This window comes from Prionailurus viverrinus, chromosome X, assembly GCF_022837055.1.
Source record: "Prionailurus viverrinus isolate Anna chromosome X, UM_Priviv_1.0, whole genome shotgun sequence".
NCBI classification, from domain to species: domain Eukaryota; kingdom Metazoa; phylum Chordata; class Mammalia; order Carnivora; family Felidae; genus Prionailurus; species Prionailurus viverrinus.
In genome coordinates, this window is record NC_062579.1 from 77219034 (window position 1) to 77239509 (window position 20476).

Below are 20476 nucleotides of genomic sequence, written 5' to 3' on the forward strand. Positions count from 1 at the left end.
TACCATTCTTGAAATTAGATCCTGTGGGGGAAAATTAAGGTAAAGGGGAAATGGAAAAAAAATGAACTCCCCGTTCCAGGGAAGTAGAGTATTGGGTTTATGTTATCATGAACACCACAAATGATGTGGAAATATCCTGGTTCAGAGCCTATGGTCAAGGAAGAATTTTTGAGATGTCTTTTGTGCAAAAAAGGTGGTTTTATTACAGTGCACGAACAGGACCCATGGGCAGGAAGAGCTGCACTGGGGTTGTTTTGGATGACTGATTATATACTTTTAAATTTGGAGGTTAGGGATAGCATAAGTCTCTAAGGAATTTTGGAAGCAAGGTTTCCAGGACCTTGAAGGGCCTAGTTGTTGTTAGGAAAAAATCATTTTTCACTGTCTAGAAAACCTTAGTTATGAGACCCTTCAGATATATATCAGTAGGCCATATGCTTGGAGGATGATTGCTAACATATATATTGGGGAGCAGACATAAAGGAAGTTTCCAATGGAATTTTTATATGTTAAAGTAGACTTACAGGGTCCTGGGGGTCAGGATAATGTTAAGCCAAGATTGTCTTTTGCCCTTAGCAAAGTGTCAACATTGAGGCAGCTGAGGTCCTAGAGGAAGGTCAGTCTGCCTGTCTCAAGGATTTATAAGTTATAAGGAAATTTTTTCTTTTGCCTTTGTTTCCCACATAAGAACTATATACATCATACATGGAATACCTTTTTTTCTATACTATAGAATGGACTAAAAATTAATATCCCTTATTTTTTTCTTTTGTGATCCAGTAAGTAATTTAGTCTCTTACAATGTGTATGGATTATCATTATAAACATTAATTCTCATTATAACATTGAAATGTGCAAGTGCCAGTTAAGAAAAATCTGCCAGAATTTTAGATAAATTAGCTTTTACCACTGTAACTAAAGGAGGATTCTAGAAAAAAAAACAATTAAAAGTGTATCATGTAGAGAGACAATAACTCTCCAGATCTATTTTAAAAAATTTCACTGGGAGAAAGAGCCATGGCAATCTAAAGAATAACACTACAGATCAGAAAGCTCATTTGGCTGAGATTTAGCTAAAAAAAAGCTAGCAACTGCTATAAAATTAAACAATAATTTTCACAATTGATTGCCAGTAACTATTTTTCTTTTTTATTTGCACATAAAAGGAACAAGGAGACTATGGGACTGAAGAACAGAATTTTAAACATCTTTGTCAGATATCTCTTGTCTTGTTCTTTTTATTAGGGCCACTTAGATTTTAGTCATGTGAGTAATTTTTAGTAAGACTTTTTAAAGACTTGGATGCTAACAACAACTAACAGCTCCTGATTTCAAGGATTTTCAGTAGATTTTGTTTATTCAATAAGTTGAAGGCTATTGGGGAGGCATACCTTCTCAGTACTTCCTAGGGTTACTTCCTTGGGAGGAATAATAAGGGAATGACTGACTCTAAAAAAATTTCTCCAGGCAAAAGTTGCTTGCCACTGTTTGCTTCTTCTCATTCCACTGTTTAAAGCCTAAACTCTGCTTTGCTTAGAACTTTTCCTTTCTTTGCCCCTCTGTTTTAATTTCTTCCCCATCCCTCTTTCTTCTGCATCTCTCAAACAACATAAGATGAATAAGTGCCAGGGATCTATTGTACAGCATGATGACTATAGTTAACAGTGCTGTATTTTATACTTAAAAGTTGCTAAGAGGGTACAGCTTTAATGTTATCACCATAACAACAGCAGCAACAACAAAATGGTAATTACATGAGGTGAACCTTACTGTACTAAGCCCTTTGCAACATACACATGTATCAAGTCATCACATTGTATACCTTAAACTTATGTTTACCTTACCTAAACGTAAGGTATAAACATGTTTATGTTTACTTATGTTGCCTTACCTAAACTGACACAATGTTATGTCAGTTATATCTGGATAAAGCTGGAGGGAAATGAAAAAAATAAATCCTGGTCCCAGACAGTGAAGTGTGCTGAAAACAGCACTGGAGAAGTAGGATATGGATGTTCCAAGGCCTGATCTGTCACGCCAGGAATTTCTTTAACTTCTGTGGTCCTCAGTTTTATTATTTATTAAAAAAAGGGGGGATTGGATTACCTTACATTAGTTAGTTCTAAAATTTGACCTAAAGTAGCACACACATCATCATGCTTTCTGTGCCTCACTAGAATCATCTTCTATTTTTCAAAATTCCTCAAAGACTTTTGTTTGTTTTAAAGGAGGCCTTTGCATCTATTAAATACTGCGATCTTTGCCAACTATGTCACAAGAACCTGAGTTGTGAAGTTCTTTTTAATTAGTTTTAAACTCTGAGTGCATTTAAAATTCAACATAAATAATGCAGTAATAGTCATGGAATGGGAAAAGTCTCCTCTGGAATCTGTTTTTATTCCTTTTTTTTAACATTCATTTATTATTGAGAGACAGAGAGAGAACATGAGCATGGAAGGGGCAGAGAGAGGAGGAGACACAGAATCCGAAGCAGGCTCCAGGCTCTGAGCTGTCAGCACAGAGCCCGATAAGGGGCTCGAACTCACAAACCGCAAGATCTTGACCTGAGCCAAAGTTGGATGCTTAACTGACTGAGTCACCCAGGCACCCCTGGAATCTGTTTTTATTCTTAATATGAAATAAGTACACTAATACCTGATTGAGAGCAATGGATTAACATCTTAAAGAAAAGAAAAAATTTCTTATCTACTCTGCACCAAGAACATTAAAGGCACTTGTGAATATTATTTCTGGTAATCCTCACAAAAACCTGTTAAGGAAGCCATTTTCTTCCTACACCTCTGAAGAAACTGAAACTCAGTTAGGTTATGTAACTAGCCTAAGGTAACACACCTACTTAGAGGCAGGACTGGGATTTGAATCCAGATTAAAACGTATATATTCACAACTAAATGCCACTAAGTTGTACACTTTAAAATGCTTAATGTTGTTATGTGACTCTTATTCAAAAGACAAAAAGGTTTTTAAATCAGAAAAAAAGGTACAGCTCTTTCTCACTTACAGTGGGGTTACGTCCCGATAAACCTATCATAAGTTGAAAATATCATAAGAAGAAAATGCATTTAATATACCTACTCTATGGAACATGACAGCTTAGCCTAGCCTACCTTAAACATGCTCAGAACACTTACACTAGCCTACAGTTGGACAAAATCATCTAACAAAGTATATTGTAAAATAAAGTGTCAACTATCTCATGTCATTTATTGAATACAGTAATGAAAGTGAAAAACAGAATGGCTGTAGGGTACAGAATGATTGTCAGCATATGGGTTGTTCACCCTCATGATCTTGTAGCTGACTGGAAGTCCTGGGTCATTGCCACTGCCCAGCTTATGAGATTATCCACTACATATTGCTAGCTGGGGGAAAGATCAAAATTCAAAATTCAAAGTATGAGGGCACCTGAGTGGCTCAGTTGGTTGAGCATCCGACTTAGGCTCAGGTCATGATTTTGCAGTTCGTGAGGTCGAGCCCCGCGTCGGGCTCTGTGCTGGCAGCTCGGAGCCTGGAGCCTGCTTTGGGTTCTGTGTCTCCCTCTCTCTCTGCTCCTCCCCTGCATGGCCTCTATCTCTCTCCCTCAAAAATAAATAAATGTCAAAATTCATAGTATGGTTTCTACTGAATGTGTATCTCTTTTGCACCATTGTAAGGTCGAAAAATCATAAGTCGAATCATTTTAAATTGGGATCAGCTATATGGGTTTATAGTTTGTGTCAATTTGAATAACTCACAATATGATAAATCACAGTATGGTAAACCGGAAAATGCATAGGACTCAACTCTTTGACTAGCCAGCTCTGTGCCTTGGAACAAGTCATTTCACACCTCCAGAATTCAGTATTCCAGCCTGTAGAGTAAGGAAGAGGTGGACTACATGGATATTTTTTAGGCATCCCTTCAGCTCTTTCAGTCTGTCCTCTTCTTAGTCTATGGCAGAACACTATGCGGTCTTTATTGCCCTCTTGTGGGTGAAAGATGAGCTGTATCACTGTATTTATACAAGATCTCAGAATAGTTGGCTTATTAAAATAACAACAATAAACCCAAATCAAACATTGGGCATCATGCAGATAAAAAGACTGGATGAATGTTCTGCTTTCTGCCTTCTTTTTCATCATGGTGACATAAGCTTAGACTCATAACCTTTCAAAATAAAAATAAGTACATAGTCTCATGCGTTCAGGAACAAAGGACAGATCAAGTAGACATTTTTCTCTCCCCTACCCACCCTATTTTTCTATTCCATTAGAAAATTACCTTTTCAATAATCTGTCAGTGTTTTTTAAAATACTGTAAACAAGGGGCACCTGGGTGGCTTAGTCGGTTAAAAGTCTGACTTTGGCTCAGGCATGATCTCTCAGTCTGTGAGTTCGAGCCCCGTGTCCGGCTCTGTGCTGACAGCTGGGAGACTGGAGACTTCTTCGAAATCTGTGTCTCCCTCTCTCTCTGCCTCTTCTCTGCTCTCTCTCTCTCTCGCTCTCTCTCTCTCTCTCTCAAGAATAAGTAAACATTTAAAAATACTGTAAACAGGGGCGCCTGGGTGGCGCAGTCGGTTAAGCGTCCGACTTCAGCCAGGTCACGATCTCGCGGTCCGTGAGTTTGAGCCCCGCGTCGGGCTCTGGGCTGATGGCTCAGAGCCTGGAGCCTGTTTCCGATTCTGTGTCTCCCTCTCTCTCTGCCCCTCCCCCATTCATGCTCTGTCTCTCTCTGTCCCAAAAATAAATAAACGTTGAAAAAAAAATTAAAAAAAAAAAAATAAATAAAAAAAAAATAAAAATACTGTAAACAAAATTAAAAGGTAAGACATATGGGAGAGGATTGCAGAAAACCATCAGTATGGATAAGATCAAAGGTTAATACCTATAATATATTTTAAAAAGTTTCTAGAAATTAGTAAGAAACAAAAATGAATGTTCTCCACCCAAGTGGCTAAGGACCAGAATGAGCTATTCATTCAAGAAAAAATAAAAATGGTCAATAAATACATGACAACTATTTACACTCAAAGGATGAAGAATATGCAAATCAAAACATGAGACCACTTTTCATCCATCAAATTGAGTAAATGTGGTTTGAAAGGAAGATAATACTCCATGAGTGATGGAGTGTTTAGGAAAATAGGCCTCCTCTTATTCTACTGGTATTTATGTAATTTGGGACAACTTTCTAGAGGGTAATTTGCCAATATATATTAAAAGCCATATAAATATTCACAATCTTTGACTCAGAAATTTTACTTATAGAAAACAAAGAGAGGGGCGCCTGAGTGGCTCAGTCGGTTGAGCCTCTGGCTCTTGATTTCGGCTCAGGTCATGATCCCAGGGTCATGAGATGGAGCCCTGCATTGGGCTCCATGCTGGCCATGGAGCCTGCTTAGTATTCTCTCTCTCTGTCTCTCTCTCTCTCTCTCTTTCTCTGTCTGTCTCTCTGTCCCTCTCTCTCTCCTCCTCTGATCCTCTCTCCAGCTCATGCCTGAACTCTTTCTCTCTAAAATAAATTTTAAAAATTATTTTAAAAATTATAAAAAAGAAAGATGTGAATTAAGATTAATATTAGGGACATTCACTGCTGTTTCATAAAAGGAGAGAGTTGGGAAACAATCTAAATGCCTAGCAATAAGTGTTTGAGTACGTATATCACGGAAAATCCTTCGATAGAATATTATGCAAGCATTAAATACAGTTCCTATCTCTCTGTCTCTCTAAATAAATAAACTTAAAAAAAAAAACACATTGGTTTTGGCTCAGGTCATGATCTCACGGTTGGTGAGTTCAGGCCCCGCATCAGATTTTGTGCTGACGGTGTGAAGCTTGCTTGGGATTCTTTCTCCCTCCCTCTCTCTGCCCCTCTCCTGCTCACTCTCTCTCTCTCTCTAAATAAATAAACTTTAAAACTTAGCAAAAACTAAACACAGTTCCTAGAAGAATACAGGAAAACTTAGAGGAAAGTTCAGTACATATATAATGAAAGATTATAATCAGTGTGTGTAGTATTATGTCAATTTTATTTAATATATAAATATATTAATAGGGCTCCTGGGTGGCTCAGTCGGTTAAGCGTCTGACTTGATTTCGGCTCAGGTCATGATCTCATAACTCGTGAGCTCGAGCCCTGTGTCAGGCTCAGGGCTAATAACTCGGAGCCTGCTTGAGATTCTCTCCCTTGCTCTCTGCCTCTCTGCTTGCACATACACTCTCTCTCAAATAAATAAAAATAAATAAATAAATACATAAATACATAATTAAAATCTGGTTATCTCAGAGTATTAGAAGTACAGATAACTTTTATTTTCTTTGTCTTGCTTTTCTGTTTCTTTTGTTCCTTAGTTTGATTTGTTTTATTTATTTATTTATTTATTGTACCATGGATGTATATAACTTTTATAATCAGAAAAAAAAAACTAAAGACAAGGTTTTAAAGTGCTTACTGGTCACACTGTTTTCTCGTTGGGAACAAATGGAACAAGAGATGAGTCAAAGTTTATACTAATACTTGTTCATCTATCAGCAGACTTGATATGCTGTTTTTTTTTTTTAATTTTTTTTTCAACGTTTATTTATTTTTGGGACAGAGAGAGACAGAGCATGAACGGGGGAGGGGCAGAGAGAGAGGGAGACACAGAATCAGAAACAGGCTCCAGGCTCCGAGCCATCAGCCCAGAGCCTGACGCGGGGCTCGAACTCACGGACCGCGAGATCGTGACCTGGCTGAAGTCGGACGCTTAACCGACTGCGCCACCCAGGCGCCCGTTGATATGCTGTTTTTAAGACTGCCAGGAACAATAAAAGAGGAGAAAGAAGAGATAAACCTATCGCTTGTTTCCTAATGAATGCACCACAAGAAGGCATGATTTGTATTTTTATTCTAATCAATACAGCTAATGCTGAATTAAGAGGTATTTCTTTCACTATAGCAGCATTTCTCAATCTCTTTTTATCAATCAGTTAAGTAGAAGATGCACAGCTTGGTTTGTCTGAATAAAATTCAGGGGTGCTAGAGTTACACTCATTACACATTTACCCATAATTAATAAAGCATGAAAGGAATTGAGAGATTACTCAAAAATACATATAGTTGCATTCACAAAACTCACCATTTAAAAAAGCACTTAAACGGGTCGCCTCGGTGGCTCAGTCGGTTGAGTATCCGACTTTGGCTCAGGTCATGATCTCACAGTCTGTGAGTTCCAGCCCTGCATCGGGCTTTGTGCTAACCGCTCAGAGCCTGGAGCCTGCTTCAGACACTGTGTCTCCCTCTCTCTCTGCCCCTCCCCTGCTCATGCTCTGTCTCTCTCTGTCTCAAAAATAAATAAAAACATTTAAACAAATTTTTAAAAGCACTTAAATATGGCTGAATCAAAATTCTTTGTATTGCTTTAGAGAAGACCAAAACAATTTATAAAGACACATAGTTCACTGCAGCAGTTCCTCCATGACTAAAAATGACAATTTCTTCACATCTTGAGCTGTGAAGATGCTTATTCTCACTGGGAAAGCACTTTAGTAACCCTTAACCTCCTCAAAAACACCTCACACAAACATCACCACCTCCACCAGAAAATTAAGACTCAGATCCTTGCTCATTTTTGGAAACATATCAATAAAGGGACATTTAATCATTTCTTTAATTCTTGGGGCACCTGGGTGGATCGGTCAGTTAAGCATCCTCCTTTTGATTTCAGCTCAGGTCATGATCTCAAATTTTGTGAGATCGCGCCCGTGCTGGTCTCTGCACTAATAGCACAAAGCCTGCTTGGGATTCTCTCCCTCCCCCTCTCTCTGCCCCTCTCCCACGTGTGTGCTCCCGGTACTCTCACTCAAAATAAATAATAAACATTTAAAAAAGTAACTTCTTTCATTCTTGAAAGATACCTAACTTCTATCATTATCACTTCCTTCTCTTAAAGAGAAAGGAGTAAAGAATGAAGGCTTCATTGGTGATGGCAACTTGAAAAAATTTAAAAGCAAAAAAAAAAAAAAAAAAAAACAAACCCTCAGGAGGTGATGGTTATGTTAATTAGCTTGATTGTGGTGATGATTTCACAGTGTATATGTATATCAAATCATCAAGTTGAGCACCTTGAATATATATAATTTTTATTCATCAATTATACTTTGATAAAGCCACGGGGGAAAAACGACCAGTTTTGAAAAAAAATATATTAACATTTTATCAAAAGGTGTATCACAGTTTACCTGCCCTTAAATCAAGGGTAAGAAAAGCACTCCACTGTAATGAATCTTACATCTCCATAGCAAGGAGAGAAAAAAAGTGAAATGCTTATCTGGATCGCTGATGTATAAAAAAAAATTAAAAAAAAAGTTGTAGTTACAACTACTTCAGGTAGTTCAAATGAAAGTAAAGATCCCTGCCCCAACTCCCATCCTGACCTTACTCAAAACACTGCCTTGATTTTCCAGCAGTTTTTTAAATTTTTAAATTAAATTGTGAAACTGAAGAGAAACCCATCTATCCCACACCCTCCACTTCCTGGAAGGATCATAGCCAAACTATTTCCAAAAAATGAGGATCTATACTCTTTGTTAAGACATCCAGAGATGGAGATTTCCCACTGGGTTATGAATTAGGCAGAAAAACAGCAAAGACAGAAAGCTACTATTTTGCTTTCAAAATATCAGTTTTGAATGAGCAAATCCTTTTAAAGGGGCTTATAAATCTATGATCTTCTATAGTCTAAAGGCTGCATTATTATAGCCTAATCAGGATTGTAGGTGCTGTATTTGAAGCATGGTCTGATAATTTGTTAAATGATTATCCTCAGAGATGAAACAGTACATGTAGCCAAAAAAAAAAAAAAAAAAAAAAAAATTTTCCCCTGTGATTTCAATTGCCCAAAGTTCTTATAGGCAAAAATAGAGGAAGAGGAGAAGAAGCTTAAATCTGTGACAGATGGAATCAATGTAATAAACTTATGTGCTCTTGAGAGATGTGTGTCCATAATTTAAAAGTCACCACTACGGATATTTCAAGTCATTTGATGCTAATGCAAGTATCTTCAAAGTCCAATATGTGAGAAGCAAGAGAACAGAGTTATTTAACAAAATTATCATTTGTTTTCTGATTTGTCTCACCTAAATTTTTGTGTTTTCCTAAGATCTGGACAGCATTATCAGCCAAGAAAATAAAGGGAATATGTATATTCTGTCTATATTTTGTGATGTTTTTTAACATTTGCTTTAAATTATAAAGAAGAGATAAAGTAGAGAGTCAAGATCCAATTTCCAGTCTCAATGCTCTTCATGCATTAAAAAGTGGCATAAAATAGGGGCGCCTAGGTGGCTCAATCCGTTAAGCCTCCAACTTCAGCTCAGGTCATAATCTCTCAGTCCCTGAGTTCGAGCCCACGTGGCTGCTTGGAGTACCTTGGTGAAAAAATTATCCAGAGGCCACATGTAGTGCAGTCTCAGAGAGTGATTTGATTGACAGGTACTGTCTGTCATGCCAACCAGTTTCTCAAAAAGAGAAAGCAGGGGGAGGAAAGCACAAATACTGTATACTGGTTATTCAAAATGCGTTTTTTATTCGCTTTAACACAGATGATTTTTTTTACAGTTGAAACAAAATTTCTGATACACAATTTTGAGGTTTTAACAGCACCTACGAGGAGAGGATTGTGGAATACCTCAAGGTAAAATAGAGATGGCTAAGGCAGGCACAAATTAACCTGAAATTCGTCAATCCACTTGAAGACATATGGAATCTGAGGCCCCCTGAATGTTAGCCTAATACATGACAATAAACTAAAAATTTTTCTGTATGATGTTTTAATGGACTATTGAAAAAGAGTATAGTTCCAATTAAAAATATTCAAAAAATCCAGTGTTAATTTTAAAAAACGTTCTGAAAATACAGCACTGCACATTCTAGTGTACACAATTTCTAAGCCTATATGCACAGTTCCTGGTACTCACAGATTTTAGCCTTTGGTGTTTGATAATTTTACTCAAACTGTATGTCAGCACCCCACTGAGTGTTACTCACCAAAAATGCCACTGTTTTTATCACTTAGTATTAACTGCTTTTATTAAGATATTGTGTAGTGATTTGGCAGAAGAAAATTGGTATGGCTAAGAGGAAAGGGGCTTCAGATGACCTGTCAATAAAATTAACACTTGCCTTGGTTAGACAGGAGGTCTATGAATAGAATACCCACATAATTTTTTTTTTTTTTACTTAAATGACCACATGCCATTCTAATAGTGACAAGTACTTTTGTGAGTGGATGAAGGTCTTTACATAAGCCTGAGATCTACAAATAGAAACTATTATAAGCAAAGTGCAAGTAGAAAGAGAAGGCCCCAGGTCTCATGCACTTAAAAACAATTAGCATTTAACAGTTCTGATGTACAGATTTTCACCCTAACATAATTGTAGCAAAACAATCATAGAACTTGGAAATCAGTGTGGCTGGCTGTAGGCATAGGCAGGATAGGGACCATTACTTAAGAGCTGTGGGGTCCCAGTTCTGCTTTGGACTTCTGGTCTCAAAATTACTTGGACAAAGGGGTCACGACTATATTTAAATTAGAAATATTGAATACGACTGGGTTGAAATACCATCTTCCACTTGTCTGTGTAGTCCAAAATTCCCAGAGCTCTTAAAGTACATAAGGTCCCATGTGTAAGGCTGATTCCATATGCGGTGACAATGGAGAGTTCTAGGTTGTATTCCTGTAAAAGCTTCTGCTTCCTCCCCAGCCTACATGTCTTTTGTGGGGTCATTTCTAACTGGCCCTTACTACCTTGGGTCACTATTTTTATCATAGATGTTTTAAAAGTACAGATTAAAAACTCTGCAGGACAAACAGATCTTAGACTGCAAGACAACAAGAACTAGACTGCATATCTATAATACAGTATTTAGAGCTGGAAGGGACCTTAAACCAAACATCTAGCCAGTACAGAAAATATTTTTATGGTATTTTAACAGATGGTCATCTAGTATCTTCTTGAATATTTTCATTGGAAGGGAGTTCACTATTAAGGCAGCCCATTCCACTGTGGGACAACTCTGTGAGAAATTCATTCCACCACTGGGTTAAAGTCGGCTCTCTTGTTACTTTCAACATCCTAGTTTGTCAAGCTGAACATACAGTGAAACATACAAGATATTAGTTCCTTCTACAATCAGTATTTGAATTAAGGAACCTTGTGAGAAAAGGTCATTACCCATCCACTCCCCACTCTTTTCTGAAGGTTTCTCTGAGAACAGAGCATGGTGGATCAAAGGACCATCAAAATTATCAGCAGACAGTACTGCATCCAAAGTCATATATTAAGCAACATTGCTAAATTGATAAGAGGTTGTCAGAGAAGCAACATCCCTATGCAGCAAAAGGAGACTTATGAAGTAAAAGCAGACCAACCATTTATTTGCAAGAGTGGTGGGTATATTTAAGCATAATCCATTCACTAGTACCATGTTACTTCAAACACAAAGAGTATAATCAAGTTACACTGACATCAGTGTATCTCTTATTGAGATACTTTTTGAAAAGCCCACATGGTAACAAATCACATATAAGGACTTAAACAAGGCAGTGTACATCATTATACTCTTATAATACGAATTATTACAACCTTTTTATAATTGAAGCTTAGGACATCCTTGTTTGCATTATTATTTTTTCATTGTGACACAGCTCAAGAGTCTTATTTTTTTTTCCTTTGGCAGAAATGTCAGAAACTGCTTGCCAAGAGTTCATGGTGGCATTTGTTAGCTGATTAATGGAACACTTTAAGGGACAGCTGTAGCTCCTTAACTCCTTCATGCTATTGGGTTCTAAGTTTAAACTGCAATTTGAAAAATATCTAAATCTCTCAGGACCAAAGCTTTCTGAAATGCCCTGATACACACAAGAAGGAAACAGAAGAAATCACAAAAAATACACTTGGCTTGACAAAGCTTTTTTTTTTTTTTAATCACTCTACAACCTCAATTTGAAAGGCTCTGACATACATCCACAACCTTCTACCTTTTACGTGTGTGTGAACTCTTAGAGGGGCACAGTTATTCTGACACTATTGACTGAACAATTTGGGGCACACTTTTAAAAGGCTTCCTACTTTTAACAGCATGAAGATCCTGCTTTGGAGCCACTGTTCAAGTCAATAGTGTGACCTAACATGCAATGTTCCAGCTGTTCCTCTACAGCCAACACCTGCCTGACAGCTTCTTCAAAGGCTACTGTCACATTAGTATCATCTTTGGCACTTGTTTCTAGATAAGGGTAATCCCCATTCTCCATGCACCAGGTTTGTGCCTCCTCAGTAGTCACTTGCCTATCCTCTTTGTCTACCTTGTTACCCAGAACTACAAAGGGGAAGTGCTCAGGGTCTTTCACATCAGCATAGTAGATGAATTCTTTCTGCCAGTTACCAAGGTTCTCAAAGCTCTGCCGGTCATCCACGCTGAAGGTCAAGAGGCAGCAGTCTGCTCCCCTGTAGAAGGGTGTCCTAAGACTCTTGAAACGCTCCTGCCCTGCAGTGTCCCAGATCTGGAGAGTTACAAAACGTCCATCTACCTCCAGATCTCGATTTAAGAACTCTACCCCTATGGTGTGAAAAGCCTGGGAGTCAAATTTATTGGTTACATAACGGTTCATAAGTGAGCTTTTCCCAACTCCACCATCACCCAAGAGAATAACCTTTAAGAGCAAGGATTTCCCACTCATTGTTGCAGCACCAGATGGGGAGGAGTTTATAACCAAGAGAACCTGAAAATAAAAGAAAAAGTAGGAGGTAAAACATTTAAACCTGGAACTGAAATCAACTTTATAGTAAAATTTTGTGAACTATATAACCTAATAATTTAACTTCTCTTGATTCATGCTCACTAACTATATTATATAGTACAACAGAAGGAATAAAATTATTTTTGCATACAAGGGAAAAAAGGTCTTGTTTTTCTGAGGTCTTTTGCCTGTGCCAGGAAAATGGCTGAATGCCATGGGTAAATGGACTAGCAGATGGTGCTATAATTTGGTTCAGTTCTGACCCTATTCTAGGGGAGAGAGCACAGAACAGGAATATCACTCAAATGTGTAACCATATTATTAGCTTCCAGTTTGGACAGGTCCAAACAAAAGGCAAACAGTATGAAATTGATTTGGAGTTTGAAGCCTGTTCATGATGGACCCAAGAATTATTGAGGAGAGAAAGCTGCATAAGCTGAAATTTTAATTCCGTCAATAGAGTTTGAGGATACAATTAGACCTTGGAGGAGAGATAAAGGTCAAGTTTCTTCAGGAATTTGCCTTATTATACTTGCATTGATACAGATACCCTCACAAGTAAAGGATCTTCCATAATCTTTTCTTGATTGTTGGCTGGTATCATTATAGCGGCTATCATTTAGGAAGAAAATCTTGAATAGCTTATTAATTTTTGTATGTAGGTTCTAATACCATAATAGTACCAATGAAAATATACTGTAAACTTTAAATTGCTAATAATTATACAGTACCCTTCTTGTTACCTCAGCAACATGTCTGTACATGGGATATCTAGAATGCATCGTAACATAAAAAGATCAAATTTTACTGAACAATTAACCTGTACTAGATTTTGTTAAGTACTTTCACACTAGGTCTAGTGTGGGAACACAACAATGATGATGTTAATTGGGTGTTATTTATGCAAGAGACCCAAAGAGATGAAAACTAAATACTAATCAAAAGAGCACATGCAAAAGAACTTCTGGAGGTGCACACATTTGAAATGTAATTTTAAAAAGCCCAGTAGTCCTTACTATTATGTTGGTGCATGTATAATAATTATATATTTTTTATAAATATTCATTTTTAAGAGATCAAACGAAAAAATATATATACCTACCCAGTTGGGTCTTTGTCACAATTTTAGTCTTTTCCTTGTTCTTGTTTTGTTCTTTCTTCTCAGGGTTCTAGAAAACAGATTGGGAAGGATTATTTTAAAAAATCTATAATAAAACAAAGTTAAGGCTCTATATAAATATACTCAAGTCAGGAAAAAAAACCAGAGCAATCTCAACTTACCTACAGAGGATGCTTTTCACAAATATACTTAAGAGTTTAACATGCTACAAATATTTCACATGGACAAAATAACATTATTGCAAAAACTTTAATTTGTCCTAACAAGTGTACGTTAGGGGCACCTGGGTTGCTCAGTCGGTTGAGCATCCAGCTCTTGATTTTGGCTCAGGTCATGATCTCAGGGTTCGTGGGTTTGAGTCTTGTGTTAGGCTCTGTGCTGACAGTGCGGGGTCCACTTGGGATTCTCTCTCTCCTTCTCTCTCAGCCCCTCCCCTGCTTGCTCTCTCTCTGTCTCTCTCTCAAAAATAAACAAACTTAAAAAAAACCCAAGTGTACTTAATGTGATTTTAAAAGTTTTATATTGTCTCTCCATTGAACTCTTCATTGAAAGTAAAGGTAAAGAAAGAAGATGATATTCACAATAGATGATATTCAGGAAAGGGAAAGCACAGAGGAGTCTAAGATGTGTTGAAATTCTAAGTCAGAGATGAAATTCCTTCCCTTTATATCTACCAATGTTCCCATCTCCAAGAAAGTTATTAATGCATTCACCAATCTGCCTCAAGGCTGTCTATGCAATTGATTCCAGAAGATCAGAGAAGAAATAATTATGTTTGGGGATTCCCTGTTTATAATATATTCTCTTGGCTAATTATTTTACTTATTAATTTTGATCATCTGTCTTGAACACAGGTTTTAGTATTTAGCTGGCTTTATTATATTCAAACACAACTTCATTTAACATAATAGTTAATTATGGCAAGAGTGTTATCTAAGCAGTATCAAGAGTGCTGGTCTAAAGAGAAAAAACAGTTCTTAGATTTTTTGAGTGTTCTTTCTTACTGAGGAATAAAGATTTTAAGAAATCTCTATTGCTTGATAATCTCATGCTATTTTTTAAAGTATAGATAAATCATATAATAAGGGATTCATTAGAGTCCTAAGTCAGTAATTATGAATTTAAATAATGCCTTCTAAATTGATAGGTTTTATCCTCCTTCTTGGTTTATATCTACTCTAAAAAACTTTAAAGTTTTCTACAATTACTGATTTTTGTCCTCTTTTTTCCTGCCTTCAAACTTCTGTCTTCAGAACTAGCTCAAGTAACAAATATTTCTTTAAATGGAGATGAAACAAGCATTATCACACTTGTTTAGTTTTTATACTGGTCCATAGGATAATTTTACAGGATGCTCACTTAAAAAAGGAACAGAGGAAGTACAAACTTGGGTAATAGTACTGATAGTATTAAGGGTCAGTGCCAAAAGAGCTTCCTCAAGTTCTTAGCAAACAGGTGTTCACATCATTAAACTCACTAACTCTATTTTCCCAGCTGTGGATAAACTCAAATGATGGGTCAAGAACTGAGTACTGTGGAAACCAAACACTCAGCTCCAGGAATAATGATGAAGTATTAAGAACTATCTGAGATAATGCTGCAATTGCTTGTGCATTCCCTTTTGGTCATTTACACATATAACTTCCAGGTACATAGGGTGTATACCAGGGAAAAGGGAGGAAAAGCAATGTAGTTCAGTGTCAAGTGCACTACAGGATACAAGAGTCTTCATCACTACATTTATTTTATGAACTTGAGCAGGTTATTTAATTTTGCTGTGTTTCAATAACTTCCTATATAAATATACACTTGACAATAACTGTCCTACTTAACTCACAGGATTATGGGGGAAATGAATAACTTATGAAGTCTGCAAAGATTTGTAAGCATTTACTGAAATTTTTGGTTTGAGATTTTTGTTTCTTTTGCTCTTCCACCTCCTTTCATTCACTGTTGGGGCCTTGTGAGTCACTATTAACCCTTCTCAGAAAAGACCAGCCAGTAGGAGGATAACAATTCTTCTTTTCCTCTTTCTTCAATATCTGAGAAGGCCTTGTTCCCCAACAATTTTGAGCATCTGCATATACCAACAGAATCTCAGCATTGGAGGGACCTTAAGGGTCTTCTGGTCTAATATTGCTACTGATGCTTGAGAGAACATTTGAGTGCTTATTGTGTTCTGTGACCTTACAAAGGTAACCCTCCACTCTCCTCTACTTCCTCCAACTCCCATTTGTTTGCTGAAGGTAGAAGTGAATACATGTCTTCTTGCCTTTAGTCACTAAATCCTGTGGACTTTTCCTTGGAATATCCTTTTTAAGTCCTCTGCTAACATCCTCATTTTGGCCCACATCTACCTTGCTCTAATATGTTATGAAACCTTCCTGGCTCTTCTCTCCCTGTCTTTGGTTTACAAATTAACATATAAGCTTCAGATCTCATGGTTTATAGTTGAAATGATATTATTATACTGCCTTATTTTGTCAAATACCCTTTTCTCCCTAAGTATGTCTTTCCTACACAACCAAATTTAAATTCCTGGAAGGTAAGTCCCTTTTTTTGCATATGTCTTTGAAGCCCCTCCAGCATGCAGCAAGCACCAGGGTCCTTCACATGGATAATCAATACTAATTAGGTGGGTGCCCAAAACTAATGCCTCTGAATTGATGCCAAGGAACAAGAGATCTGCAGTTCTGTAATATGTCCAAATACTATTATTTATTTGTGACTAAAGAGACTTATCTGGATCACTTTCTAGATGGAACTTAACAGGAATTTCACCTGTTGAAAGCCAGTGGAAATGCTCCAGTTTCCCTCCCTGTCCCCCTACATTTTTAAAATAAATATATAAATTTCTTCATCCCTACCAAATACAAGAGCAGTATAACTGTCTTCACATGTTTTCATTGGATGCTAGCATCCCCATCATCATCATCATTTGAAACTAAGTGTGATATCCTTTAGTACGTACTCAAAAAGATCTAGCACAGTATAAAAGCAAACCAAAATTTTTCCTCTCCCAGAATATGCCAAATTTAAGTCAAACCTTAAAAGAAGATAGCAATAAGTAGGCAGTGAAATTCTTTGATAACCCTAAGTATATTTAACAGGAAAGTCTGATCCCATATGCATTCTGTACGGGTCCCATATCAGGTGAGGATTTTGACTCAAATGTTTAATATGAATTTGGTCCTCTTCAGAGACAGATCTGCCTGTAAACAATTCAAACATCCTAGAAATGCAATTCCCCTTTCTTATCCCACTTCCCGCATTTAACAAGAATTTTCTAAGAATAGTATACTCACTTTTTCCCCCACTTAAGGTCTAAGTCCCAGACAATAAGGTAAATTAGAAATTCACGCAACTGATACTTCCTAGTTTTTTTCTGTTCTTCAACACACTTGAAACCACATCCACACAGCTTATTAAAATTATTGTATTTAGTTGGGAATGCTTGGGGTTGGGGAGAGGTGCAGAAGGAGGCAGTACAATGACGAGAAAGAGGCTGAACTTTTGAAAATAGTACATTTTAGTATGATGATGGAGAGAAGAGAAATGAAAAAACAAATTGGCTATGTCAGTTCAGTTGCCATGTGTGGAATGATGCTCAAATCCATAGTGCAGATTGTTTGGGAGCAAGTGTTGAGAGGGATGTGGTATTGCAGGGCTGGAGGTGGAGAAAGAGCATCAGGGGAGAGCTAGGCAGTGCATGAGAGTGGCCCTGGTGACAATCTGCACAAGGGAGGAGCCATGGTTAAAGCTATAGGGAAAGCCCATCTTGTGGTGACACACTGGTTGGGCTACTCAACTCACTGTTGATTCCTGGCACAATATTTGGAAATTAAGCACTGGAGAATTGGACAGGGCTTTAACTTATGTAAAAATCAATACAAATAAGAAATGATTGCATCTTTGAGACCCTCTACCTTAAATGGTATATAGGTTGTTGCCAGTACAACCTGATGCTTGTTGGTGGGGGTGCGGTGGGTTCTGTAGTGGGGAAGCCCTCTGACACACTGGATTCATCGTGTAGAGCGAACAAGTTATCAGCTGCATCCCTACTCTGAGTCCAAATGTCACAGCTGTCATGCCACTGAAACGCTATTCCCACATTTATGTCCATATTTATGTCCTATATGCCATCAGAAGGGTTCAGTGTGGAATTTCACCTCTAACTTTTCACTCCTCACAATGACAGCTCTAGGGCTATGAGCCCGAAGGCACACTAGGTAGCAATTTGGCACTGTTCCGAGGCCACTTATTCCCAAGTAGACTGCCGGGAGACAGGTAGGTGATGTTTGGGTGACATTAAGTGAGCAGGGTACAGAGAAAAGAAGCTTCCTTAGGAGACCAGGAATGCGGTCATCTCTTCTACAACAGGGTCACTGTTAGCATTGGGAATCTAGAAAGTGAGATGTTACGCACAGTTCCAAATACCTCGGATCCACGTCGTCTCACCTCACCCCCATCTCTCAAAACGCGCGGCTGTGGCGCATGCGCACTGAGCCACACCCGCTCCCCACGGAGCCCTGCGTCTATCTGCCGGGCTTTGGCAGCCTCTCCAAATTACTCAGCAACGCCCCGCTCCACCGTCACCTCCCCCCACAACTCCGACCCCTGCAGCGCCTAGGCCTCTTTCCCAAGGTGCAAATGCCCCCGGAGATCACCCAGACCTCCCTTTTTCCCTCTTCCCACAGTCCCCCTACCTCCCGGCCTCCGGCGTCCGCGGCCGCTAGCCCCTCTCCCTGCCCACGCACGGGCATCTTACCCAATACAATGGGAGAGAGACGGGAAGAGGCCGCGGGTGCCAGGCAGGTCAGCTTTGCGTGCCGGCAGTCCGACTCCTCAGCGACACGGTCACCGTTCCTGCTGCCTCCTCCTCGCTGGGTCAGCAAGAGCAGCTCAGACCTCGGTGGCCTGACAGCTGCCGCTCGCGCCCGGCACTGCCGCCGCGCAGCGTCTCGCGCCCGCGCCCGCCAGGGGAGGGGGCGGGGCCCGCGCCGCCTCCTCGTGCCGCTTTCTCGGAGCTGGAGACCCGGCATAGCCGCCTTCCGCCATCGCAGGTTGAGAGGGCTCCTTGGCTCGCTCGTTTTTCTCTCATGTTTATGGTCAAGCCCTGGCCTCCCTTGTCCTCTCCTCCTCCCCTGGCCGATTAGTAGGCACAATGACAATGGACCGTCAAATATTGCTCTCCCACTCAGCTCCTCTGCAGCCTGGGGCCACGCCACATTTCCTGCAATTACCCTTCAACTTACCTCATTTACCTTTCCTCCATACCTTCTACTTCTGCAGAAGATAGCACATAACATCCTCTGGTTTCAAATAATGCAGGGAAATACGTGATCACAACGCATTACTAGGCCCTCTAGCTGAGCACTGCTCATGAAATTCTCTTGGCAATCCAAAGGGAAAGGTTCATATTGGTAGTTCAGGCATAGAAGACACATTGTCCTTTATCTTTAACAGTTACCTTTCTAGATGGCCACACAGAGAGTACTACCCGAGGTTTGTGGAAATGCTGGGGTAGAACACAATGTTCCAGTTGTGCCTAGCCACCCAGCCACTCCCTTCTTATCTTCTGTGGTCCTCTGGTACCTACAACTAGTTTGTGATTGTTTCCCTTGAAACCAAAAGAGGATGGAGCTCCTGAGGTCAATTAGCCTGCACTCCAACTCTCTGTCAGGCAGATCCATCTCAGAAGCTTCCCTGATGTATAAGGATCTGTACCTGTGTGGCACTGCCTGTCACTCACCATATGCCCCCTTAGGGCTCTCACACATGCTCTCCCTCCATTTGGGCCATTGTCTATCTCTTCACAAATCAACAACTCAATCAATCCCACAGGCACCAGCTTAAATGTCACTTCCTCAGGGTAAACTTTCTCATTATCTTCAGAATAGAGAAAGTGTCCCGATTTATTTTTTTGTGGCCTCCTGTAGTATGCTGTATTTTCCCTTCATAATAGTATCCATTTATGATGAGATATTTAAATGTATGGTTATCTGATTGACAACTGCCTTCCTCCACTAAACTATATTTTACCGTAAAGTCAAGGATTGTGTTTTTTTAGACTTACCATCATATCTCAGAGCCTAAGTCAATGTTTATTACACAGAACATGCTTGAAAAATATTTGTTTAATATGGATTAATGTTATATCATCAACAATTATTGTTATTTGAAAACAAAATGAATGGATCTAATTGATAAACTAGTCCTGCCCCCCACAAACACCCTAAAACACACTTCTGATAAAGAGATGTACTTAATCCTCCAAATCAATTTTTTACTCACACATTCCTATCTGTAATAAAAAAAAAATTCTTCAGGCATTGTATGCAATCCAAGTTGGTTTTTCTTTTTATCACAATTGATTTAGCTATTTGTGAGAATAGACTTTAGAATCACCTTGTCAGCTGCTAAAAAATAAACTGGTGGTATTTTTATTGTACCAAATATATAGCTCATTTCGGGGAGGATTGACATTTAACAAATATTAAATGTCCTGATCCATGTACATGAAGCCTTTCCATTTACTTAGGTACTCCTTAGTTTGTTTCAGCAATGCTTTATAATA

At 38.7% G+C, this 20476-nt stretch overlaps 1 protein-coding gene across 1 annotated transcript; it reads right to left on the reverse strand.

The window, feature by feature from the left end:
* Window positions 1–9582: 9582 nt before the first annotated feature.
* On the reverse strand, window positions 9583–18781 carry RAB9B (RAB9B, member RAS oncogene family). The gene is made up of 3 exons (XM_047843956.1): window positions 18668–18781; window positions 13882–13948; window positions 9583–12761 (listed from the first exon to the last, which is right to left on the reverse strand). Exon 3 carries the CDS (start codon window positions 12717–12719, stop codon window positions 12114–12116), a length of 606 nt encoding a protein of 201 aa, XP_047699912.1. The 5' UTR covers window positions 12720–12761; window positions 13882–13948; window positions 18668–18781; the 3' UTR covers window positions 9583–12113.
* Window positions 18782–20476: the final 1695 nt, after the last annotated feature.